The sequence below is a fragment of the Marmota monax genome, unplaced genomic scaffold, assembly GCF_021218885.2.
Source record: "Marmota monax isolate L192 unplaced genomic scaffold, Marmota_monax_Labrador192_F-V1.1 WCK01_AAM20220418_F8-fsc00090, whole genome shotgun sequence".
NCBI lineage: Eukaryota > Metazoa > Chordata > Mammalia > Rodentia > Sciuridae > Marmota > Marmota monax.
This window is the reverse complement of record NW_026695219.1, coordinates 896,407-923,515: the sequence shown is the minus strand read 5'-3', so window position 1 is coordinate 923,515 and position 27,109 is coordinate 896,407. Positions and strand designations below refer to the sequence as shown.

General features: G+C 39.5%; 1 protein-coding gene across 3 annotated transcripts; it reads right to left on the bottom strand.

Moving 5' to 3' along the window:
- Positions 1-27,109, bottom strand: Sephs1 (selenophosphate synthetase 1). 3 transcript variants are annotated; one of them, XM_046432480.2, is made up of 9 exons: positions 26,823-27,109; positions 23,730-24,004; positions 18,317-18,420; positions 16,067-16,174; positions 14,772-14,926; positions 10,939-11,029; positions 8,540-8,639; positions 3,157-3,369; positions 1-1,283 (listed from the first exon to the last, which is right to left on the bottom strand). In XM_046432480.2, the coding sequence occupies exons 2-9, from the start codon at positions 23,920-23,922 to the stop codon at positions 1,069-1,071; spliced, it is 1,179 nt and encodes a 392-aa protein (XP_046288436.1). In that variant the 5' UTR covers positions 23,923-24,004; positions 26,823-27,109; the 3' UTR covers positions 1-1,068. The 3 variants fall into 3 exon arrangements, with proteins under 3 accessions (XP_046288436.1, XP_046288435.1, XP_046288437.1); XM_046432479.2 differs by lacking the exon at positions 26,823-27,109 and adding an exon at positions 26,029-26,298; XM_046432481.2 differs by lacking the exon at positions 26,823-27,109 and adding an exon at positions 26,033-26,298.

Below are 27,109 nucleotides of genomic sequence, written 5' to 3'. Positions count from 1 at the left end.
CAATTTAAAAAATTAAATATTTATTTGAATAACAAGTTTTAATTCGAGCTGCAATGTTGGCAATGCAGATTTTTAACAGATCACAAAAGGCGTGCACAAAAAAGTACTAGCGCAAAGGACAAAACAATGCTAGGAATTAGGCTAGAGTTGCTGATTTTAAGGAAACAAAAGGCCTGAAATCACTATACAAAATATAAAATGTATTAAACACTACCATCCACACAACAGCCTTTATTATTGATTATATTTAAAAATTATTTGCGTAATTATATATTGAATTGTAAATGAGTATTATACATGAACTCCCTATTGGAAGGCAATTCCTTGTTGCACTATAGAACATCTAATTACATTGCAAAAAGTATTCTTTTTTGCTATATCAGTAAAGAAAAGTTAATGATATTACTGTAAATATCAGGAAGGCTACAAAAAGAAATAACATTTCTTTTTTGTCTTCAAAGTGCTTTCCATGCAAACTGAAGCACTTGCCTTGTGAAACTGAATGCACTATTGGAGAATGTCCTGGGTCAAAGAGATGCTCTTGAATTATTAGTCTCAGCTTTACAAATCAAAGATGCAAAGGAATCATGCAACCTTCTTACTACCAGGAGACCATCTTGTCACTTACCAAATCTAACCTTCCAGAATACCATCCAAGATACAAAAAAAGACCAGACTGATATGATAAATACACATATAATGAAAAGACACAACTGCTATGTGACACTACTCTTGGTAATGTCTGTGCTGTGTGAAAGCACCTTTAGAAAGAGCCTATGCGGCAAGAGATACGTGTCTAAAGATTCAAAATGAATCAACAGTATTGGATAACAATATAATTCTCAACTCAGAAGCTGCCTCAAGATTAGGTGCATCTTCAGTTAATGTAACAGGAAAAGAAGGCCATGGATTTCATTTTATTAATTGTATCCACTCACAATCGACCTAAGGTCACCAGATGTGTAGACACAATGAGATTTTTGTTGTTGCTTATAGTCTTTAATTGAAGTGATGATAAAGGAAATAGATCTATTTAAAAACAAAACCAAATAGCTATTTCTGTCTACATTAGGAGGTGGCACCAGGTGTGGGATTCACATTTTGAGTGGCCACTTGTGGTGCAACTTCGATAATCCGGGGCTTGTCTATTATTCTGGCGGTACGGTTGCCCTTCTCTACAATCCCAATAATCCATGCTTGGTGACCTTCGCCATACTTGGGGGACTTTATCTCTGCACAGAACCGAGCAGCCTGCTCACGTGGTAAACATATTAGAAGGCCTCCTGGCAAAGGAAAAGAAAAGAATTATCATTACTGTGATATTAGAAGCTGAAGCAGTTTCTCTGCCTCTACTAAAAACTTCTACACAAGATCTAAATTCAGCCAACAACTTAACCAACTTGCTCTTTCCATTAAACCAAAAGGCTTGCCCTATCCCATAGACTAAACAATTCCCTGGTATACACCTAGACAATAATAAACTTTAAACTGTGACGATGACCAATCATTGAACCATTTAATGCTGTGTGTAGTAAGATGCTGGGGCCTCAGAAACATGTGGTAGCTATTTTTTTTTTTAAACACTACATTGAAAGAAATATTTACAAATGAATAGAAATGCTCATTTTCAATTTGGATTCCTCATCTCACCAAAACCACTCGTTTGTATTTTAAGACTCATGAAAGAGTTTATGCCTCAAAGAATCTAGGTTCTAGTTCCAACTCATTGTCTTCAAAACAGAAATAGTAATAACACATTAAAATAAATCTTCACTATTTCTAGTAACTAGGCAAGAAAAAAAATTGCTTCTAAGTAAAAATTAACACAGGAACAATTTGTAGAGTGTACTTTTACTTAAAAAGTAAAAACTCATTCTGAATAAAAGAAATAAATTTAAGTAATTGGTATTATTCACTAACTCATTCAATATTCCCTCAGTGGCCACTAGGTGGCAGACTGTTCCAACCAGATAACCAACAGGGGGAAATCTCTGCCTGCTTTGAGACAAAACTTCTTTCTTTCAAGCAGGAAGCTGAAGGGTCCTTATCAAAATCTGTAGGGGGCCTGATGAAGTCCTGAAATTCCAAGCCACTTCAAAGGGGCTGCAGTGGGCAGGGCTTTGTGGTCTCCACCTTTGCCTATACCAGAATCTTCAAGAGTACTAGGACCACTCCAGCTGACATCAGGTATTCTGGGGGTCAGGTCTAGACAACTGACCATTTTTAAATTCCCAGGATAGAAAACTAGAGTTATACAGAAAAGGAAAGAGAAATAAGAGAGAATCTTATAAGAGTCAAGATAAAGCACAAAGGGAGAAATGGGGGAGAGAACTTTGAAAACAATACACTACTTTTTTTGGGGAGGGGGGGTTTTCCAGGGATTGAACCCAAAGTCACTTAATCACTGAGCCACATACTCAGCCCTTTTTATTTTGAGACAGGGTCTTATAATAAAAAGGTTGCTTACAGCCTCACTAAGTTGTTGAGGCTGGCTTCAAACCTGTGATCCTTTCAAGCTGCTGAGATTACAGGAATGTAATAATACAGCCATGACACTGGCTCTATTTTTCTTTTATCTTCTTTTGGTACCAGAGATTGAACTCAGGGATTCGACCACTTAGCCACATACCCAGCTCTATTTTGTATTTTATTTTAGAGACAGGGTCTCACTGAGTTGCTCAGCACCTCACCATTGCTGAGGCTGGCTTTGAACTCGAGATTCTCCTGTCTCAGCCTTCTGAGCCTCTGGGATTACAGGCATGCACCACTAAGCCTAGCTCTATTTCACTCTTAAAAGAACAATTTTAGACATTTTTTCAAGAAAAAATTATAGTCAGTTCAATGTCTTCTATAGGTATTAGTTTATTTCAAATACTAAGCTTCCAATGACATTTGGGTAATGACTTATCTTTCCCACATTCTCCCACTCCCATACCACTGCTATATTCCTATATCCAAAAGGAGAAGAAAGGAACACTCAAAATATGGCTCTTGGTCACACATGGTAGGTACTGGAAACCCACACAGAGGTGGCCAGAAATAATTAGGACTGCCCTCACAAAGTGGAGATACACTCACACACTAGGCCACTGCTTTCTCATGGAGCATTCTGTTGGCTTAAGTCCAACCCTCAGACTTGGATCCAGGATCCCATACCTGATGTCTCCGGGCAGGTTCCATGCATGAGACCAAACATGTTCCCACAGGCCTTGCTCACAGCAGCCATCTTGGCCAGCACAGGGAGGTTGTGAATCACAAACGACACTTCATTCCTCTGTTGCTTGGCCAGGTTCTGAGCATGGCCCAAGATCCCAAAGCCTGTGATGTCAGTGGCTGCGTGGGCATTGAACGTGTGCATAAGTCCTGCAGCTAAGAGAGCCAGAGAAAAAAAATACCTTAGTTGAAGAACTCAAAATCACAAACTAGTGAAAACTCATTTGTCAGGGAGATGGCATACAGAAATAATGAAAAAAGATAGGGGCTGGGGATGTGGCTCAAGCGGTAGCGTGCTCGCCTGGTGTGCCTGCGGCCCGGGTTCGATCCTCAGCACCACATACAAACAAAGATGTTGTGTCCGCCAAAAACTAAAATAAATAAATAAATATTTAAAAAAAAAAAGATAGTATTACAAAATTAGCAAAATCAATGAAATTCTGATTTTCCTTCTTCCTTTCCTTCCTCTTTTTATGGTGCTGGGGATGGAATCCAGGGCCTCACACAAGCCAGTCAAATACTCTACCACAGAGCTATACCCCCAGCCCTGATCTATTTCAATCTAAACTGCCTGGAACCTGTCAGCAGTTTCAATCAAGAGCTATTTCCAATATGCTGACAAAAACTATACAGAGGAATTATTCAACAGCAGGTAATTTAGATCTCCTCCTAAATACAAAGAGGACTTTCAAAGACTATTTGACTTAAAATCAATCTAAGTACTCTTGCTAGAGATCAATTATCTGAAAGTTCTTTTACTTTTCAATTGAAAAGAGTATCAATAGGGGCTGGGGTTGTGGCTCCATGGTAGTGTGCTTGTCTAGCATGTGTGATGCACTGGGTTCAATTCTCAGCACCACATACAAATAAATAAAGGTTCATCAACAACTAAAAAATATTAATAAAAAAAGAATATCAATAGACTATATTTTGGAATTTGGGGGTAAGTTTAGGGAGTTCCCACATGCCCCTTCCCCAGTTTTGCCAAATGAACATTCTGCATCTACAGCACAATGAGTCAAATTAGTACTTAACTATCAACGAAAATCCATAACTCACATGAGGGTTGAGTGTGCTAATTCTACACATTAACAACTGTATAACAACAGCCATCCAACATTAGAGTATCGTGCTCTAAAAATCTTGTGCTGTGCCTAGTAACCCTCTCTCCCCCAAACCCCTGGCAGTCAATGATCATTTTACTGTCTTTACAGTTTTTCCTTTTCTAGAAGGTGCTATAGATGCATCTTACTGTAGAAGCTTTTCAGAGTGGCTTCTTCCACAACAGCACCTTTCTTTTTAATATCAATGATATTCTATCATCTGGATATGCCAGTTGTTTATCTGTTGATCTACTGAGGGACATCCTGATTCTAAGTTTTGGCAATTATGAAATCATGAATAAAGCCGCTGTAAACATTTACATGCAGGTTACTGTGTCAATTTAAGTCTTCAGGAGGGTAAATTCACAAAAGCACAATTGTTGGATCACATGGTAATAATGCCCATTGTTCCATCTTTGTCAGCATTTGTTGTTGTCAGCCTACTGGATTTTAGCCGTTCTAATAGGTGTATAGTAGTAACTCTTAGTTTTTACTTTGCAATTCCCTAACAAAATGTAAGGTTGTGTAGCTTTTTATGTTTATATGCTATCTATGTATCTTCTTTGGTGATGTGTATGTTATGGGGTTTGGCCCTTTTTTTTTTTTTTTTTTTTTAACTGAACTGTTTTTCTTTAAGAAAAAAAACTGGATGATTGACTTGTAAGAGTTCTTCATTTATTCTGGCCACCAGACGTTTATCAGATACATTTTGCAGATTTTTCTCCCAATCTGAGGTTTATCTTTTCATCTTCTTAATAGTCTTTCTCACAGAACAGATTTTTATACTAATGAAGTCCAACTTACCCAATTTTTCTTTCACAGAAAATATTTTTGTGTTTTATCTAAAAAGTCAACTCCAAATTCAATGCCAACTAAATTTTCTATTTATCTTCCTGGAGTTTTACAGTTTTGTTTTATATTTAGGTCTACATCCATTTGAAGTTTAACTTTTATGAAGCATGTAAAGTCTATGTCTAGATTTATGTTCTGCATGTGAATGTCCACTTATTCTGGAACCATTTGTTGAAAAACATTTTTCCTAATGAATTGCCTTTGTGTCTCTGACAGAGGTCAGTAGTTTGACTATGGCTGTGTCAATCTATTTTTCTATTTCTCTCTAAGGATCTATAACTTGTTTCTTACAAGTAAAGGGGGGAAAGTATAAAAAATTTATATCTCAAAATAAATTGTTCACAAATAGGTAAAAGGTTGCTAAGTGCAGTGTCATATCCCTGTAATCCCAGTGACGTGGGAGGCTAAGGCAAGAGGATTCTAAGTTCAAGGCCAACCCGAGCAACTTAGCAAAGCATTATCTCAAAATACAAAATAAAAAGGATTAGGGATGTAAGCTTAGTTGTAGAGCACCCAGTACCACCCCCCCCCCCAAAAAAAAAGGCAAAATGTAATCCCTATCTGGTAGAATATTATTTGGCCATTAAAAACTACTTATACTAAGTAACAATAAATGTTGACAAGGATTTGGGGGAAAAAAGGTATACTCATATGTTGTTGGTGGGACTGCAAATTTTTTTATTTGGTACAAGCACTCTGGAAAGCAGTATGGAAATTCCTCAAAAAACTTGGAATGGAACCACCATTTGACTCAGTTATCCCATACCTCAGTATATACCCAAAGGACTTAAAATCAGCAATACCATAGTTACACAGCCACATCAATGTTTATAGCAGCTCAATTCACAACAGCTCAACTATGTATGGAACCAACCTAGGTACCCTTCAACAGATGAATAGATAAGAAAATATGGTACATGTACACAATGGAATATCACTCAGCCATAAAGAAGAATGAAATTATGGCATTTGCCAGTAAATAGATGAAACCTGCGACTATCATGCTCAGTGAAATAAGCCAAATCCCAAAAACCAAAGATTGATGTTCTCTCTGATGTGTGGATGCTAACACACAATAAAGGGAGAGGGGATAAAAGTTCATTGGATTAGACAAAGGGCAATGAAGGGAAGGGGGGATGGGAATAGGGAAGACAGTAGAATGAATCAGACATAACTTTCCTATGTTCATATGTGAATACACAATCAGTGAAACTTGATTACATCAGGTACAACCACAAGAATGGGATCCTAATTAGAATGAGTTATACTCTATATATGTATGCATGGTATGTCAAAATACACTCTACTGTCATGTATATCTAAAAAGAAAAAAAAAACTATGTATATGAGGATATATAATATGGGAAAAACAATCTTAAAATGTTAAGCAGACTCCAGATACATAATTTATGATACATACTAGTTTAAAAAACAGCAGGAAACCAAAAAAAGTTCTGCAAGAATACGTAAAAAATACTAATGAGCTATTCTGGGGTGGTGGAACTACAGATAATTTTCTTTTCTACTGTTTTCCATCTTCTAATACTTTTTCTAAAATAAACATGTAATTCTTCTATAGTAGGATAAACGGGGAGAGAGAGACATTGAAAAGAAAAAAGTTACATATAGTACACCACTGAAAACTGATACACAATACTTTGGAAAACAATTTGGCACTATCTAGAAAAGCTGAGACCAAAGAAGTTCTAGCAGTAATCCCCAGGTCCACTGACAGCAGATCAAATAAGGAAGCATGCAGTGGAATGTTTAAAGTAAGTAGAAAGGCAGATGCTAAAGTAAATCCTTTTAATTAACTTCAAAATCAAGAGTATCAGATGCGATCTCTTAAGATCTCCTGGGGACAAGAAAAGAAGGAACAATGGAATGAGCCTGACCAAACTTTCCTGTGTACATATATGAATATGCCACAGTATATTTCACCTTTATGTATATCCACAATAGATTAATAAAAAACAAGACCAAAAAAAAAAACACAAAAAAACCCTATAAGTAAACAGAAGAAAGATAAACAGACTAGAAAAAAGGGACTAAGGGTAGGAGGATGAGACACAAATGGAAATAGGGACCAAATTGGAACAAATTGTACTCTGTGTCTGTTTAATTTTGTCAAAATGGAAGCCAATATTATATATAACTAAAATGATAAAAAAAAACTTTTTTAAAATTAAAAAATATTGAAGAGAAATACAGTTAAAAAAAAAAAGAAATTTTTAAAAATATTCTGGTCATGGGGCTGGGATTGTGGCTCAGCAATAGAGTGCTAGCCTAGCATGTTGAAGGCCCTGGGTTCGATCCTCAGCACCACATAAAAATAAATAAAATAAAGGTATTGTGTCCAACCATAAAAATTAAGAAAAAAAAAATTCTGGTCAGGCTGGAGGATGTAGCTCAGTAGTAAAGTGCTTGCCTAGCATGAGCAAGGCCCTGGGTTCAACCCCCAATACCACACACAGAATTTTTTGCTGGGCAAAGTGGTGCATACCTATCAACTCCAGCAACTCAGGAAGCTGAGCCCCTAAGCAACTTAGCAAGACCCCTTCTCAAAATAAAAAATAAAAAGGGGTGGGGATGTAGCTCAGTGATAAAGTACCCCTGGGTTTAATCCCCAACATTTCATTCAAACAAGAACAAAAACAAACAAACAAACAAAAAAACCCAAAGAATTCATGACTTATGTATTACATATATTTGGATCAATATCATTTTGGGAAAGTTTAAAAATAAAAGGGAAAATACCAAGAAATCAGACAACCCATCCAATGTACAGAATGCTCCTTGACTGCTGATGGGGTTGTGCAATAATCCATTGTACCCAGAAAACATCTTAAGTTGAAAAAGCATTTAATACACACAATCTACCAAACATCATAGGTTGGCAATACAGTAGACTATAGTATATTGGCTGTTTACCTTTGTGATAAACAGCTGATTAGGAGCCAAGGCTGCCATGCAGCATTTCAATCATATTGCCTATCTCCGGCACCAGAAAAGACCAATTATTCAAAATTCAAATTGTGGTTTCTACTGAATATTTCTCACTCTAACACCATTGTAAAGATGAAAAATTTTAAGTGGAACCATTAGTAGGGGACGTGTGTTTGGATTTCCATGAGTAAATTCACATAAGCCAAATCAGGTACCAAGAGAAGATGGCCTGTAGTCAACAGTCACATCTGGCCAGCCACAAGTGGTTTTCTTTTGTGTTAAAAAGCTGTGTGCATGTATGTATGATAGGGGAAATCAATGAGCAACTGAGACTCTATGTGGCCTTCAAAGCCTAAAATATCTACTACCTTGGCCTTTTCAGAATGTCTGCCAACCCCTACCACAGAACCCTTCCCTGCCCATACCTGTCCTGTTGAGCCGTGCCATATTCATCATTGCTTCTTGGTATGCCAACTCTACGTCTTCTTGGGTGACTACTAGCTTAATTTTATTCCATTTTTCAGGCTAACAATGGAAACATAAGTCAAGGAGAAAAGAGGGGGAAAATATGATTAATCTTTACTTCTTACCACTGATACAAAGAACACCTTTTTGCTTAGTCATCTTCTGAGTTTTATTTATCTAACTTTGTACCAAATATTAAGTGTCCATCAGTCCCATGGTCATGATTTCTTTTCTGTTCTCATTCTACATTTCTGTAATCAATATTGCATCTATTGGCTATGTAAACCTGGCAATACACACAGCTACACTGAGATGGCAACAGGTGTGTGAGCACAGGCTGAAGCTTGCTCCTCTTTAGGAGGGTGAAAATCACATTATCAATAGCTTTGAATGTCCTCTGGTTCTCCTCTCATCTCTCCTATTATGTCCACAGCTTTCATTTTTCATATTATATTTTTATTGATTTTAATTGAAGCCTGGAGTGAAGCTTTTCTTTTGGAGACTGGGTCTCACTATGTTGCCCAAGCTGGCCTTGAGTTTGCAATCCTGCCCCCTCAGCATCCTGGGATTATGGACACATGCCTCTGCCTAGGAGTGAGAGGAGTAAAGCTATCTTAATAAAGAGAAGAACTGGAAACAACATTAAGTGCATGCACACTGAGGTCAGTCGTGGGTAATTAAAGGACATCATAATGAGGACAAAGAGGTCTGCCTTTATTCCCCTCAGCCTGATTTTCGAAGAATCCAGCACTATGATGCTGGGTTCATGACATACTGTCATATGGCCCATTAACTACCCCCATTTATGCATCTACTTATTTGTTTTATTACAGAATAAAGAAAACCCAGTAACCTACCACCCAGTGTAATAACTAAACATCAGCAATATCTTCTACCTACCCTCACTTCATTGCTCCCTCTCTCCCAAGAAGTAGCAATTATCCTGGATTTTGTACTTTCCCAACATTCAAAAAATAGTTTTCTCATAATGCCTAAATAGCACTCTTTGGTTGCTTCTTTCTTTATAAAAAGCATATAGTAGGGCTGTGATTGTGACTCAATGATAGAGGTAGAACACTTGCCAAGCACATGTGAAGCACTAAGTTTGATCCTCAGTACCACATAAAAATAAATAAATAAATAAAATGAAGGTATAAAAAAGTACAATAACATTCAAAAAAAAAAAGCATATTGTGCTGTTGATGTGTCTTTGGTACTTGCTTTCTTCAATTCTGAGCATTTAAAAAAAAGCAAAGGTAATGCTGACCTGAGGTGGAGACACCAACCCCCTTGCCTTGCCTGCTTCCAGCTCCCTTGCTCAACTGTGTAGTCCTGGGAGATTGTCCTGGCCAGCATCTGTAAAGTATCCCTGCAATGCCCTTCCTATCTAGTTTACATCCCTGGGTGAGGAGGGAAAAATAACTGAGAAGGTGCAAACTTAGAGAATCTCTTACTCTGCTACATCTGCTACAACTAAGATATATACCCAAGGTTGATGAATGAGAGAATATACCACAATCTTATTAATTTCTGAGTTGTTATGGAAGAGAAAAAACAAAGTCAGGTATGATTATAGGAGAAATACCTTTCTATTCTAGATGCATTCTCCATGAGAATTACACATCAAAATGTTCATAATTACTAGGGCTGGGGTTGTGGCTCAGTGGTAGAGTGCTTGCTTATTAGCATGTGTGAGGCACTGGGTTTGATCCTCAGCACCACATAAAAATAAATAAAATAAAATAAAGGTATTGTGTCTACCTACAACTAAAAAAATATTTTTAAAAAATGTTCTTAATTACTAATCAATTTAAAAGACAACTACCAAACAAAAACTCAACCCCCAAGACTAAAAATTTGTCCCTAACTGGCCTTATTTATACCCCAAATACCACTTTCCACAAATTCTCCCCACAGTGTTATTACTATTATCATCATAATCATTTTGTTATGCTGGGACTAAGCCCAATGCCTCACGCATGCCAACAAGAAATCTACCACTGAACTACACCCCCAGCCCCGTATTACTTTTTAGTGATGTTTAAGATGTGAAAATCAAAGCTATCTCAGCACCAAAAATACATGATGCTAATCCCTGGCCTCCCAAATTCTTTATAGAAAACCTCTGAAGCCCTAAGCTGGGGTTACTTACTTCAAAAGCTACTTGAAACTTTCATTTGATACAAGAATATGAGCAATTCTGAGGATATCTTTTAAGGACCTGATTGATTAAATTAAATTCTATGGTACTAAAAACTAAAGGTTTCATTTTCTAAACCCTCCAACAAAAATCACTACAACTCTGAAAACTAATTATTGTGCTCCCGCCCCCGTCACGCACAAGCAGCAGTTTACTCACAATATCCAGCCACTGGTGCACAGCAACAGCAACTTGTGTCCCCAGAGGTTTTGTCAACACAAGCACATCCCCTGGCACTGCATTATCTGGCCTGAAGAAAAGAAAAATAGCACATTCTTGTAAAACTAACCAAGGAGATCAATTCATTAAAACAGGAGAAGGAAAATTCTGTTAAAAAAAAAAAAAGTACTTGCTTTTGCACTTACTTAAATTTAAGCCAACTGTTACCATGTACTAGGTGATATAGCCTTACAACCTTCTACTGAAGCTATTACTGCAACAAAATATTAACAGGAAAATGAAAACATCCACAGACTTAAACACATCGGTCAATTATCTATAGATTTTTTTTAAAAAATGTAACAGGCACAGTGCCACGCACCTGTAATCCCAGTGGCTGAGAGGCTAAGGCAGAAGGATTGGAAGTTTGAGGCCAATCTGGGTAACTTAGTTAAGACCCTGTCTCAAAATAATATTAAAACAAAAAGGGCTAGGAATACAGTTCAGAGGTGGAACACCCCTGGGTTTGATCCCAGTAACATACACACACAGTATGCAAAGAACCAGATCATTTAGTCTTCCAAGTTTCCATCAGGCCGTTTCCCTTAGCCATATATGAGTGGGTGTAATTCACAGATGTACCAGAGTTCCAAATCATTTGAGGCAACAAGACTTCTCAAAGATGGCTTGTTCGTGATCACTATAAGTGATCACCACTATAAGTGGTAGGGACTCAGGTAGGATTTTTTAGGTTATGGGATTTGGCTGGAATTTGAGTCTGGTGTTTTGGTGATTTCTGCAACCAGGTTCCCAAACTCAGTGACCAATAATAAGTTTCCTATCTGGCACTCAAGGGTCAGGGTAGACCCTGCTTTAAAGAAAGAAAGCAAATTCTAAAAGGGCAGCCCTGAAAAGGAAAAGTTTGATCCTCCAAAGAAAACAACTATTATATTTGTATCCTCACTACCAGGATGTGCATCCAACACTCAGCCCTTTCTTGTCTCAGCTCAAGGACCTGTCCACATAACCCTTCTAGCCCATCACTGGGCTACTAAGATGATATAAAAGCAAATCAGAGCAAAAGACTTCAGAACGCATATCACACTCCCTAAATCAACCTATAAGATTTGTATTCATTGTCAACTTTGAGCAATATAAAACTTGGAAATTGTACAGGAATCTCATTTCCCAAAAACTAGACCTTCAGATAAAAGTATCCTTCAATTCTGGTCCACTCACACCTGAGGCTAGTAAATTATTCCACTTTAACAGTTATGTGCAAGCAACAAATTTATATCAAGTGTGACAAACTATGGTGTTACTTTCAAGTTTATGGGCAATATGACAGAATGTAATCATATGTATAAGTTCTTTTAGCTTTTCTAAAAAAGTAAATATACATGCTACTGGCAAAATATTCCGTAATTTTCCTCCCCATTCAATTCTTTACTAAAAAGCTGAAATGAGTGAGACAAAGATCCTTTAGTATCTAAGTGGAAAGCCTGAAAACTACTAACATATGCTATATGTTGGGAAAATGAAGCATTGGTGGTATGTAAAATGCACAATCCTTAATGCAGAAGCTATCTGATAGTAAAAATAACAAGGAGCTTCCATCAATTAAAAAAAATGGACAAAAGATCTGATTGTGAAAAATGTTCACCCCTACTTATAAGAATAAGGTTAACTGGGTATAGTGGCGCATGTCTGTATTCCCAGTGACTCAGGAAGCTGAGACAGGAGGATCGCAAGTTCAAGTCCAGTCTCAGCAATTTAGGGAGGTTCTAAGCAACTTAGACCCTGTCTCAAAGAATAAAAAATCAAAAGGTCCGGGGATATAGTAGTAAAGCACTCTTGTGTTAAATCCCCAGTATCAAAAAAAAAAAAAAAGATTAAAATCACCAAGCAGATTGGGCTGGGGATGTGGCTCAAGCAGCAGTGTGCTTGCCTGGCATGCGCGTGGCGCTGGGTTCAATCCTCAGCACTACATACAAATAAAGATGTTGTGTCCGCAGAAAACTAAAAAAATAAATAAATATTAAAAAAAAAAAAAACCCACCAAGCAGATCAGTGAAGACCAAGTTTGTTAACCTCACTGAGTTTTCACAATGTGGGGAAACTGATCCACTAAATTCATTGCTATGGAGCATAAACTAGTGGATCATCTATGAAGGGCAAGGTAAATGGAGATATCAGAATCATCAGCACATGTCACCTGCTCTAGTGATTCTACTGAGAAATTTATTTCAGTAGATTCCCCTGTCAGTAGATTCCCCTGAGTAAAATGATCTGTTACCTCTAAGGTCCCTCACTAGAGTATTATTTGTAATGTCAAAATGACTGACTATCATCTAAGTGTCAACAACAGATTGGTTTAACAATATACAAGACTGGGCTGGGGATGTGGCTCAAGCGGTAGCACGCTCGCCTGCATGCGTGTGGCCCGGGTTCAATCCTCAGCACCACATACAAACAAAAGATGTTGTGTCTGTCAATAACTAAAATAAATATGAAAAAATTCCCTCTCTCAAAAAAAAAAAAAAATCTTAAAAAAAAAAAAAAACCAAAAACCCAATATACAAGACTAATAAAAAGGATGCCTTGCAGGCAGGAATCAATCTGGTGATCCAGCCATAGGTGAAACCATTTACACTGTGGATTCTTTTTCATACCTTTTGAATTCTGAACCTGCTCAACACAGTACCTATCAGTACCTATTCAAGAAAGAAAGAAATGGAGTTTACAATGCCTTCAAAAACAGGGCAGAGTGGCTTTTCTTAACAAGACATTAAATACAGAAAGTGACAACCTGTGTTGAGTTACATTTCCAAATAATATAGAGAAAGGACCAAAAAAACATATGAAAAGATACTTTGATTAAGATATGCAAATTAAAAGAACAATAGGCTACTACTTCACACACAGTAGGATGGCTATAATCAAAAAGATACAATAAACAGATTTTGGAAGGGATGTGGAGAGACTTATGTCCAACCAAAAAACCTGCATGAGTATTTATAGCATCATTCATAACAGATAACAACCCAAAGGTCCACCAAACAACAAAATGGGTAATAAAACATGTGTGTCCAAATGATGGGTTACTCAGCCATAAAAAAGTAGGTAGTAAGGATTTATGCTACAACTTTTTTTTTTTTTTGGTGTGCTGGGGAATCGAATCCAGGGCTTTGTGCATGGGAGGCAAGCATGCTACCAACTGAGCTATATCTCCACCCCTATGCTACAACTTGGAAACATTACAATGAATGAATGAAGCCAGATATAAAATGTCATACATTGCATGATTCCATTTATATAAAATGTTCAAAACACTTAAATCATTATAGACAAAAAGTAGAGTGTTTGCCAGAGGATGGTGGGGAGGAGGGAACTGGAAGGGATTGCTAATATGTATAGGGTTGCTTCTGGAATTGGATAGTAATGATGATTATATAAGCCCATCCTCACAAAAATCTATACATTAGAATGATGAATCATGTGACATTTTGTTAGGTGAATTATAATTCAATTTAAATATAGAAAATGTTCAAAAACAGGATCAAAGAAGTACTACATGCTACAAAATGGATAGACCTTAAAATGTTAATTATATGAAGTGAAATAAGCCAAGAAGGGATAGGATTGGGGATTGACAACCAAGGGGCTTCTTGTTGGGATGATAAAAATTTTCTACAATTGACTGGTGATGGCTGTACTTTATCAATAGACACAAACCCACCTAATTGTATACTTTTGGGGTGAACTATATGATATGTGAATGATTTATATAAAAGTGAAACAGATCAGGTGACATGAAACAAAAATCAACTTACATGATAAATTCATTGGGCTGGCAGACAGTTGTAGCAACTCCTCCCAGAACAATCCAGGGGTTTAATACTGTTTGGCCACCAGTTACAGACGTTCCTGCTTCCTCAGCTGCATCTTTAAAACCCTGTATAATTAGGGGCATCACTTTATCCCTTTCCTAGGGTTTAAAAGGACAAAAAGGAAAAGTCAATTCTCTTCAACTCAGAAAAGAGCTTCTATACTTATAAAAAGGATCACAGGATCCTAAATCCTGAAAGCTAACAACAAGGCAGGGTGTAACAAAAATAGGGAGTATTTCACATTGTAACCATTTTTATCAAATGCTGGAAGTTGTTATGGGCTACAATGCTAAGGGAACTCAGTCAAGAGAGGAGGAGAGATGTATGGGACTGGTCCACAGACTGAGATCCAAGTCTGATGACCATCAGACCCTCTCTCAAAATAAAAAATTAAAAGGCCTGGGGGATGTAGCTCAGTGGCAGAGTGATTGGGTTCAATCCCCAACACTGCAAAACAAAACAAAACCAACCTAGCTCCCTCTGCATATCCACCTTACCTTTGGGGAGGCTTACATTAACCAAAGAGTGTGAAGCCTGGTGAGGGCCAAGATGGGAATGCACACCCACAAGGCCCTTGCTGACCCCACTAGGTATAACTGATCAAAGCACACATTGCTAGGGCAGAAGAGAGGGCCTACTAAAAACGCAAGATTTCCGTAAAGTAAGGCAAGCTGATTTGGGGGGAACACAGGGGTGGAGAGTCAATAAAACCAAGTATCTGTCGAAAGTAACCAAGAGGAATTCATTTCTGGTTCAAGGAACAAGTACCAAAGACAAAGTATCTCCAGGAAATGACACAGAAGTGTGACTGCATGAACACGTGATGTCCCCAACCTGTACCACGGTCTACTTCAGTGACACCTTGCCACCAACACAAGGTTACTGGCCCTCAAAGTGTCAAGAGTCCTGGACCTATATATAAGTCAGTGCCTGATCCCACTGGTCTGGCACTTAGGTACTATTACTATGGCTATACTTTATTAAAACACACATACATAAAACTTGTAAGTTTCAATCTACCTGGAAGAGAAGGAGATAGCAGGGTGGTAGAAATAAAAAGATAAATAAACCAGATGCTCTCATTTTAATTTATTGCTAACCACCCCAAATTAGAGAGCTGGAAGGCCTATTGGAAGCCACATGGCCTCCTCACTTTCCAGATGGGAAACAAGTCAGAAAAGTCTCACAACTAAGACCACAAAGACCAGCAAGCAGACACAGAGGGACCTCCTACTTACCCTGTCAGTCATTTTATTACTGACTCCAAGGAGCATCAGCATATTGTCACATTCTGTGACCCCCATTGCATAGAGGTCACTGAGGACATTGGCACATGCTATCCTGCCCTGGGAAGAGAGGGGAGATGTGAGAAGCACAAACAGGGAGTTTCCAACTGCAGAAATGAAGACCTAGCCTATGGTTTGGCCTCCAAGGAGAACTCAAGAGACTCTCCAGGAAGAGCAATTACCAGGATATGGTCCTCAACTTCTAGATTTGTAAACTAGTTACCTTTCTTTTGGTATGTCTTTCTCAGACATTCCTAATAACACATTCCCCTCTGTGTAGAACAAAGATTTACATGTTCTTTTTTTGTTTTTCCCCCCAATATCATCATCCTGAAAATCAGAAGCCTGATTTATCTAGATAAAGGAGGGTGTGGGGGGATGTCAGGAAGACAAATAAGATTAGAACCAATAGTCTAGGGAGTAAAAGAGTCTGAAAACAATGACACTAAGGCAAACTTGGAAATAGCCACTTATCTTAATTAAATAGATTCTACAAAAATGTTGACATTACTGGTTATAAAAAGAAAAGAAGATGGTTTAATGTACTTGGATTGAAAAATTTTTGTAGCCTCAAGACTATAAGAAATAAACAGGAAAACCATCTTGTTTGAGAAACAAACAAAAAAAAAATAGAAGAAATAAGAAATATACAGGCCTAAAGCAAGACTTTTTTCTAAAGAAAAAGTAGTATTTCCCAGTAAACTATACTGTTTTATTAGGAACTTGAAATTGTTTAATAGGAATGTAACAATAAAGTTTTTTTTTTTTTTTAACTGCCATCGGGGATTTTTTAAATGTAAGCTGCTACTATATAAATTACTCTTTTTTCAGACAGTAACGAGAAAATGAAGTTTTTCCTCTGATAAAAGGATAATCAAACTCTAAGGTAGTATTATCAGTTTCAATGGCTGTTTAATTGCTTTATATTTTCTTATAAATTTCTGATAGATTAACAACCTTCTGCAGATCCACTAACATCAGGCCAACAGGTAGTATACAACTTGGAGACACCAATCACTGGTCCGAGTGGTAGTGACTTACTGGGAGCTCACAAATGCTTTTTTAAAAATATTTTTTAGTTGTGGTTGGACACAATACCTTTATTTTATTTATTTATTTACTTTTATGTGGTGCTGAGGATTGAACCCAGTGCCTCACATGTGCTAGGTGAGCTCTACTACTGAGCCACAACCCCAGCCCCTCACAAATGCTTTTAAGAGATTAGGTATAAAGAGAACAAATTCTGGCTTTAACCTCTCTGCCACCTGCTCAGGTGGAACATATAGGTGTGGCTCACCTGCCCAGCCTCTCAGGAGTATTGGTCTAGAGGAGGGAACAGATGGAGGTGCAGAAAGAACACTGGTTCCTAATAACCTGTTTACTTGTTACAGGAATCCTAGCAGTGAATACCCATTATTTTGCTACCTCACAGTCTAAATTCCTTTTATGCAGATTAATCCCAGTGTCCTCACCATATAGGAAGGACATCTGGCATTTTATAATAAGTGGGATATCCCCATTTCTTCATTGGCCTCTCTTGGTTGGTAGGGAAGTAGGGTTAAAGGCTGGGTAGGTCAATGTGGTCATAAGCATGCAATAGAAAAATGGAAAATATATCTGTGTGATACACGACCAGTAGCTAGGAACCTCAATTCAATGATCAGATATATATCATACACAGTGTCATAAACACTGTAGTGGGTAGGTACGCAGATGACTGATGGGAAGTAACCAATGCTGACGTTTATCAGAATAAATGTTCAAGAAGTCAAATTACAATGAGACGCTAAGCTCCTTTATTTCTGGAAGGAAACCTTTGAGATTAGTCCTATTAGAGTTCAGTAACATAGAATGGTGAAGTTTATAAATGTCAAAGAAACAGAATATAAGGAAAGAAAACAAAAAACTATATCAGTCCTACAAACGACTAAAACAATAGGTGTTCTTATGCACAAACATACACTCAGGTACAAAAGCAAGAGAGGGACTTCCCTGCTCTACTTACTTTATGACAGTGCCAAGCATGAGCACAGAATGGGCCCAACTGCTGTGACTATAGGAGTCACAGCAGGGATGAGTAGTGTACTCTGGATATAGCAAGAACAAAAACCCCCAAATCACAGACAGACAAAACTACAGCTACAACCACAAACCAAATGCATATGTAATTCCAGTGATAAAAACACATTAGGTTAAACTTACCATCATGTAAGGGTCATCTACGATAGGATAAATGTAATCTGTGGTTTGAACCAAGGAAAGACCACCATGCCTCAAAGGAATGACGCAAGTATCCATTCCAATGCCTGGGAAGATGGAAGTCATCAGCATCCAAAAATAAAAGGGGAAAGTCATTTTATTTCATATGATCAACATTATGAACAGGAAGATTTCTGTATAAAACATTTATGGAAATTCTGCATTGCAAATGAGGCCATGTGTTTCCTATCAAGAACCATTACATGAAACTTAACTACATTAAGAAAGAAAATATGAAAAAAAAAGTCATCAAAACCCAATTTCAATATGGGATGATTTTTAATCCTTAATGTTTGAATAAAAATTCTTTTTATTACTGTATTTTTATTGCATTACTATATCATATTACGGGTACCATTCAGGAATTCTTTAAAGATGAAAATAGTACATATGAATTTGTATTTTTTCATCTATAAATACTTTGAGTATATTTTTAGATATTATTCTATTTTTCTGGTGGGGTATTTATGTATTTCACATACAGAAAATGCTACCATTACTTTTTTATTTTAATGAAAAATGAAAATGAGAAAGAACAAAGCCAGAATAAAAATTCAAAATTTTCTACTAACACCTCTGTAAATTCATTTTATAGGTTCCCCAAAGAAATTTTTAAAAGATCTTAAAATTCCATGTTAGTCCCTTACTGAAAAACTTAAAATCACCACATTTACTAGCTTACAATATAAACTTTCTGTCCACTGTAAAGAAAATTTCTCAGTGGGGCACTGTGACTTAAGCCTATAATTCCAGCTACATGGGAGGCTTAGCTCAGTGGTAGAGTACTTGGGCTCTGGGTTCAATCTCCAGCATTGCCCCCCACCCAAATTACTCAATATGGGTATGAGCAATACTTCAGGTTATTAAAAATTATTCCTCAAAATTTAAAAGGTAGTAGGGACCACCAATGGGCTAATTAAAAAGAATTCTCTTTTTCTGAAAACAGTTTTGTTTGTATGTGGTGCTGAGGATCGAACCCGGGCCGCACGCATGCCAGGCGAGCGCGCTACCGCTTGAGCCACATCCCCAGCCCTGAAAACAGTTTTGATGCCACTACAGTAGTCTACATTTCTTTGAAAATTACCTGTAATGACATTTTACAAATTCGGACTGGCATTCTCAAATAAGCTGAATACAGAGTGTTTTCCTATACCCCCCTCTCAAAAGGACGCCCTTCCACGCTCTTAGGAAATATTTCACTTTGGCAGTCCAATAGCCAAAGTCAGGAAAAAAAATCAGGATGAAGTACAAAAATAAGAAAATAGAGTCTACCCTATAAATATGGAATTCCAAATGAAATAAAATCATATCTCAATCACATTGAAAGGACTTTTCATATTTTGCAGCAGCAAAACTGTTTTAAACATCTCATATCACGACAGCAACAGATCCAATAACAGATGATTGCTGCTGCCCTTTCTCTTTTCTAGAGTTGGTCCACTATAACTAAAGCAAAAATAAAATTTACCTTTAAAAAAAGGCCAGACTGTGAAAACAGGCTTTTTACTATATTTTACTATACTTGATGGCAAAGTAGAAATTTTTAAAGAGATTAGTAAGGAATGGAGAATATAATTTCAGAATGTCAAGTCTCACAAACTGGAGACAATAGTACACCTGACTTGTGCTCAGTTTTTATCAACTGGGTAAGAAAGTATGAAAATTCACCTCAATGGCACACATGCACAGACACAAATTTCACCTAACAGTGCTCTTTCGCAGGTAAGTGCACTCAGCAAGAACTGCAACTATCTCCCTAAATAACAATTCTAACAACAGGCTGTTCTGAGTGTACTATTATTCACTTTAGAAAATAGTGAGATAGTTTCCTCTGGGTTTCTATTTAAACTACAAGACTACTGAAAGAGATACTAAATAGTTGTTGAATGTTACATACACACTTGAGGATTGAAACAAGGGGCACTGTACCACTGAGCTACATCCCCAGCCCTTTTTTCTAAGTTTGTATAGGGTCTAAGTTGCTTAAGTCCTTGTTAAATTGCTGAGAATGATTCAGTCTTAAATTTGTATTAAATAAACTGGGAATGGTGGACAATGACTATAACCCTGGTGACTCGCTGAGGCAGAAGATCACAAGTTCAAGGCCAGCCTCAGCTACTAAGTGAGATCCTGTCTCTAAATAAAAAATAAGAAGGGCTATGGATGCAGCTCAGATTATAGAGTACTCCACATCCCCAAATGAACTAAATACATTTGATTTGTAAAGCACTTTATTTCTACACTTAGCCAGTTCTTTCAACAGAGTAGCTAATGACTCTGAGCATGTTACTGGGCTAAAAAGAAACTGCCATTATCCACATTTTCCCTTTCACAACTGTGACACTACTGCAATGAGGACCAGTGCTGTCCCATGTGGTAGCCACTAGCCGCTTGAGGTTGTTAAGCACTTGAAACATGGCTAGTCCAAATTGAGATGTGACATAAGTGTAAAATAATTTTTAAAAAACTCATTAGTAATGTTTTATATGCATTCAAAATAAATTTTTTATATACTGGGGTAAATCACCTCCAAAATTTTAAGGAAGGGAAAGGCATAAGCCTGAGACAGACCATAGGCTTTGAAAAACTAACGTTTCAAATTTAAAGAGAGGAAAAGGGAAATGAACAAAGGAAAATGCCATGAAGTAAGAAAAAACTTAAACACTAGACTGGGAAGCTTATGTTGAATTATTAGCAGGTGATAGGGAATTCTCAGATTAAAACTCTCCATCAAAATAAATAAAAATTCAACTCATCATATACCACCAATAGTGTTAAGTATGTACCAGCTTCTAACACACACTTAGGCTAACATTTCTTTAATTGGGATACATCTAATAAACATGTGCACCTTTTTTTTTTTCTTTTAAGTTACTGACGGACCTTTATTTTACTTATTTATATGTGGTACTGAGAATCGAACCCAGGGCCTCACACATGCTAGGCAAGCGCTCTACTACTGAGCCAAAATCGCAGCCCCAAGTGTATGCACCTTTAAGCTGTTTTGATTCATTCTTCAATTAACACCACCTTAGAATCTAGGAATTATGATATTCAATTAAAAGTAGAAACATAATCACATATAAATACGCATCTGTACGTATATATACACACATATACACATCTAATACACATATTATACATGTGGATTGACACAGGTAAAGAAACAGAAAATTTCTGGCATTCACAACTATTTCAATAAGTATTCTTGTCTCATATTATAGACTGGGTAACATTAGTAACTGGTACAAGATTAGCAGGTTAAGTATGACTCTGATTCCAAGGAAAAGTTCTGGCATGAAGGTACACCACTTCTATAGGTTTTACTACTCTGTTTCTTTCGGCATCCATTTGCTTGTCATCTGGGGATCTGTATACCCCCAGGGTTTGCCATGAATGCAAATTTAGGGGAAGTGTTTTTTCTGAGAAAATTCAGTTTCATTTGCTTCTCAAAAACCATGTGTGACCAGACAAATGGTCTTTGTGTTCTTCTATCTACTTTTTCCTGTCTTTTCATTGGTTCCTTCTGTCACTGATGAAAGCTGAAGCCAAAGCAGATCCTCTCCCTACTTCCAACCCATTTGGTTTTAGAAACCAGAAGGCAAGCAACAGGAAGAGGTAGAGTTCAGATCCTGACCCAACTCTGTCCCACAGAATGGGCACACCTTTCCAAGCCTCATAAACTACTGGAAGAACAGTGACCAGGCCCCATCAAAGCATTCTGGGACAAGGCAGGCCCAAGATCTCAAACAAGATCAACAAGATGATGCTATGAGTAGCAATTACTACTTTACTTTTTAAAAAAAAAAAAACATATATTTATTTTTTAGTTGTAGGTGGACACACAATATCTTTATTTTTTACATGGTGCTGAGGATCGAACCCAGTTCCTCACACATGCTGGGCGAGCACTCTACCACTAAACCACAACCCCAGCCCTACTACATTACTTTATCCATAGGAGTTTTCTTTTTTTTTTTTCTTCCCCTCCTTTTTTTGCAGTACTGGGTATTGAACCCAGGGCCTTTTGCATGCTAAGCAAGCACTCTACCCCTGAGCCACATCTCCAGCCCTATTTCATTTGGTTTTGACCACTGAGTGGCTTATTTTTCGATACTATTTTCAAGAGCTTCCTCAATGTACTCTCACTTCTTGACAAGTCAGTCAACATTAAATCCAACTCATTCATGTTGATATTCCTCCACAGCTAGAGGAGAGAAACTGTTTTCAAACTGAGCTTCTGGGAGTCCTGTAGGCCATGGGGGAGGGGATGAGGAGTACTTTTTTCCTCGCTCCCAACCAAAGCAACTCTGTCTCCCCTACCCACCCCAGCACTGGGGATTGAACCCAGGAGGGCTCTACCACTGAGCCAAATCCCCAGGCCTTTATATTTTTATTTTGAGACAGGGATTTGCTAGGCTGCTGAGGCTAACCTTGAACTTGTGATCCTCCACAGGAGTACAGCACCAGGCCCAGTGCAACCCTTTTATTTCCTTTATGTATTGTGGAATAAAGAAGTAACTCAAGCTCAAAACCAAGATGGTAAGACAGAATTTTCTAACAAAATAGTGAGCAAAAACAAATGAAATTAAATCTTATGTAAGAAAGATCAAGTCACCCTAACTACAGAATATCCACACCCCCAGAACACAATCCACTCACAGGGCAAAGTGGTAAGTCTTTCATCATGCACTTAATGAACCATACAAAAAACTCTAATGAACAATTTCCCAGAGCCTAAAATGTCTCTAGAACTCTGTGTTTGGGAAAAAGGAAACCATAAGCACCAGGAATTTAGAAAAGAAAAAACCACTGCCCTCAACTCCAGATGGCACCCTGAGGTCAAGTAGGATTTCATCCTGTCTTCTGAGTTTGGAGCAGTCCTTTGTGTCCTACTCTCAGCTTTTCAATCGTTGCCTACTGTATAGGATCCCAAGTTCCTCCCAGGCCCAGTCATTACTCTCAAAGTATTATACATTATGTTTACAGTATAACCTTCCCTAGGGCAGTCAAGAGGATGCATGAATTTCAGGAATCATTTTAAGAAAAAAGCATAAATGAATTTCTGCTTAATCCTCGGCTAACCAAAAAATTTAATTTAACATAAAAAATGCTTTTACTGTACTATAAGGAGGTGTCAATCGCATATTCCATAGTTTAATATCTGTTATAGATCTGTGTCTTGATGCTTTTCAAGTACTTCCTCTAAACTAGGGACAATAACACTGTCACCACTGGATTGCTCTTTGAATTCTACAGACATTTTTTTTTAAAAAAGGCAACATGGGAGGACAGAAGTTTGGTTTTGGACTCATTGACTGGACTGTAAAGTATGGAAGAACAATGGTTTACATACCAAGCCTTGGCATAACGGCTCCCAGAAACTGTTCATCTTCTTGGAAGTGGTTCTCTTGCAAAGACTCCAGTAACTTCTGCAGGACATCTTGGGGCACTTTGCAGCCTGTGCCCTTCAGTTCAGTAAACCTGGTTAACCGGAAGCTCTTATCCAATTCATAACTTTCCGGGTTAAAGGACTCCCGCGTAGACATGGTTCTGGGGCCCACACTCCTCACAGGTTAGCCCCTCCCCTCCCTCTCTCTTGTTTGGCTGGGTTTTTTACTTCTGATCCACCTAGGTATCACCAAAACACAAAAACCATCATTAAAAGAATTCAGACATGTACTTGCCAACCATCAAGTGAACACATTAGGGAAATTCAGTATATGTGACAGGGGCTGAAACCACTAAGACCATAAGGAAACAGCCACAATACCTTCTTTAAAATGGTAATGCATAAGCTGGAATACATCTTTTTAAAAAAGAGCCTGTATGTGGGTTAGGGATGTAGCTCACTGGTAGAGTCAATGCTTGGCAAGGGCAAGGCCCTGGGTTCAATTTCCAGAACAAACAAGAAAAGGACCCATGCCATCCCAGATATCTATGCAAGATCTGAAGTGTGGTTATAATGTTGGCTCTGAAAATAGTAAGGAAGATCTTCCCTGAAGAAGGCAGTCTGGCCAGCAAGCTCATATGGCACTGAGCCACCTTGAACAATAACCCCAAAAGTTTCTTCTAGGGTGCAATATTATGGGAACCAAACTGCCAGCCACTTCATTTGTAGATCTGAAAGCCGCTATGGTGACTTTTCTAGAAAACCTTTTGATCTTTTGGTATCTGATAGAAAAACAAAACACCTACTGGAAACTGGAAAAGGACATTTATACAAATGCATTTGATGAAATTCTTCAAGATACTAAATTCTAATTTTAGAAAACCATGTTTCCTTCCCAGCCATAAGAATACAACACAATACAAAACTAATGAGGAGGCCTCCCTAACAGGAGGCCTCCCTAATGGACTTTAACTTTAAAAACTTGAATGGCTGTTTAACACAGTAAAGTCGGGTGTTCTTCAAGAGCACTTGGAAAGTTCTCTGATGTTTTAATGCAGTGCTATTTCCTAGAAAGCAAACATCCCGCCCAACAAACTAGAACACACATCATTGACAAAATATGCTACTGCTCATTACCATTTCATTACAGAACTAAAACAATAAATTAAAACCTACCTAATCACTAGCATTTACAGTACCCAGTACCATCATAAGTTTCTGGAACAAGTCTTCTAAGTTAGAAGCCTTCTGTGCTCCCAAGGTTAAAAACCTCCAGATTGATACTTTATTGGGCATAGAATGAATTACAGACACCCCAAATTTTAGGGTCAGTTTCCCCTATAAAATCTATGATTAAGAACATAATTCCCATTTATAGAGTTTTGCATCCCCTGGGAAGCACATCGTTCATTTAAAATAAATTTACAAAGCCCGAGTTTGGGCAGTAATCCAAAGCATCCTTACAAAAACATGTTTGGGATGAGCAGTGACTTTAGTGGGAAAGCTACAACTGTACCGGGACAAACCTTCCAACACCATTCCAAGAAACCAACCTGCCCCCAAAGAGAAAGCGAGCCAAGCAAGTTACAGTGATGGGAATTTTGAAGCCATTTTAGAGTTTGGAAAGTCTTAATACCACTTCGACTAAGAAGGGTTTGAACAAAAACTGCAAAGTTCTAGCCCTCCGCAAAATGCCTTACATTTAACACCACCTGATCCCCACCAGGGGGTAAAAAAAAAGAAAATCCAACTCCCCGAAGCATCCAATTATTTTCCTACCTCCCATCCCTATATCCCGCCCCACCTCCGAAAGATGGGGAGGAGAATTTGGGGATTCCTTTTTAATTTCCATTTTCCCACACTTTTAGAAGGGGAAAAAAGTTAGAAACACCTTACACCAAGAAGGAGCTCAGTAGTTTTAAAATTCCAAGTGGAATGAGAAATACAAGCCACCACAATCACATTCCAACCTTAAAAAACAGCTAAACTTATATTTTTGCAGGGGAGGAGAAAAGAGGAGGGACGGCGGGGCGGCGAGTGAAGTAAAGATTAGAAAGGGGGGGTAAATTTGCCTAATAAGAGAGTCGACCGCGACCAGGGAGCCACGTGTTTACACCTTTAAAACAATGACATGAATATTTAAAGATAACGTTTAACCCTTTGCTTCCTGGGCACGTTTTCATTTTTGACCCGAGCGCGGGATGCAGGGCCGGGGAGCGCGGTCAGCGCGGTGGGCAGGGCGAGCGGCCCGGCGGGTACCTACCTACCCCCAGGCCCCGCACGTGCAGAGGGGTGGACACCGCGGCGTGCGCGCAGGGCCCGGGCGCTCTCCATGAGGCCCGTGGCGCAGGCGGCCCGGGCGCGAAGGACGGCACTCGGGAACACCTTAAGTCTCAGGCTGCCGCCTTTAAAGGCACAGCAGGCCCGGGCCCCGCTCTTTGTGCGGCGCCGCGCTGCGGGCTGGCGGCCGGGCGGGGACTGCGCGGAGCTGCCGACTGGGCCATGCTCACTCAGGCAGTCCCGCGGCGTCGAGGGCGGCGGGAAGCGCGCGCGGCCCACGGCGCTGAAAGGGCGCGAGGCGCGCGCGGCCCACAGGCCCGGCCCGGCGCCCAGGTCCGGCTGCGCCCGCGGGGCCTGCAGGCGCGGGCCGGGTGGGGGCGGGGAGGGCCGGAGGCGCGGCGCCCGGGACACCGAGCTGGCTCTCCCGCCGCGCGCGCGCGGGTCCCCACCGCCGCCGCACAAAAATGTCGGCGGGCGAAAAAATTAACCCCTGCGTGGCCGCCCTCCCCCTCCACTCCTCCCCGCCTCCTCCCTCCCTCCTTCCCCGGCCCCGCGCGGCGGCGGCGGCGGCGCGGGCGGTGCTTCTTTTTTAAAGCGGCCCCACCAAGCCCTGGCTCTGCCCCTCTCCAGGCAGGGCTGGAAGGGCCCGCCGTGCACGGCTCCCCGGCGGTCCCGGGCGGCCCGGAGGGGGATTTGCAACGGCCGCCGCGGGCCTGCGGACCGATATTCCCCTTTAAGCCTGGTGTCTCGCCCCCCCTCGCCAGGCCCGCCGCTTACCGGCTCGCTTTGCGCCCTCCGCCTCCTCCCGAAAACGGGCCGCGGCCGCTCCCACAATGCACCGGGCGCGCCGGGCTCCCTTAAGCGTCGCCTGAATAAAAATGCTGCTCCCGGCGGCGGAGGCCCGGCCCGCGCCTGGGCGCCGCGGGGGTCGGCCTGACTGCGCGCGGCCCTGCGGGAACCGGGCCGCCGCGCTCCCGCCGGCTGGGCCGCAAAGGTTCCTTGAGGCCGGCCACCTCTTTTTAAGAGGCGGCGGGCCGCGGCCGGAGCGGCTCGGTGGCTGCGTG

Bases quoted from the DNA above. Each gene is read 5' to 3' on its own strand.
- Sephs1 (XM_046432480.2), bottom strand. From the start codon at position 23,922: ATGTCTACGCGGGAGTCCTTTAACCCGGAAAGTTATGAATTGGATAAG. The intron at 16,175-18,316 runs GTAAGTTTAACC...CTCTCTTCCCAG, and splicing joins TAGATGACCCTTACATGATG to GGCAGGATAGCATGTGCCAA. The intron at 11,030-14,771 runs GTAAGTTGATTT...TCTTTTCTTCAG, and splicing joins CAGCCCAATGAATTTATCAT to GCCAGATAATGCAGTGCCAG.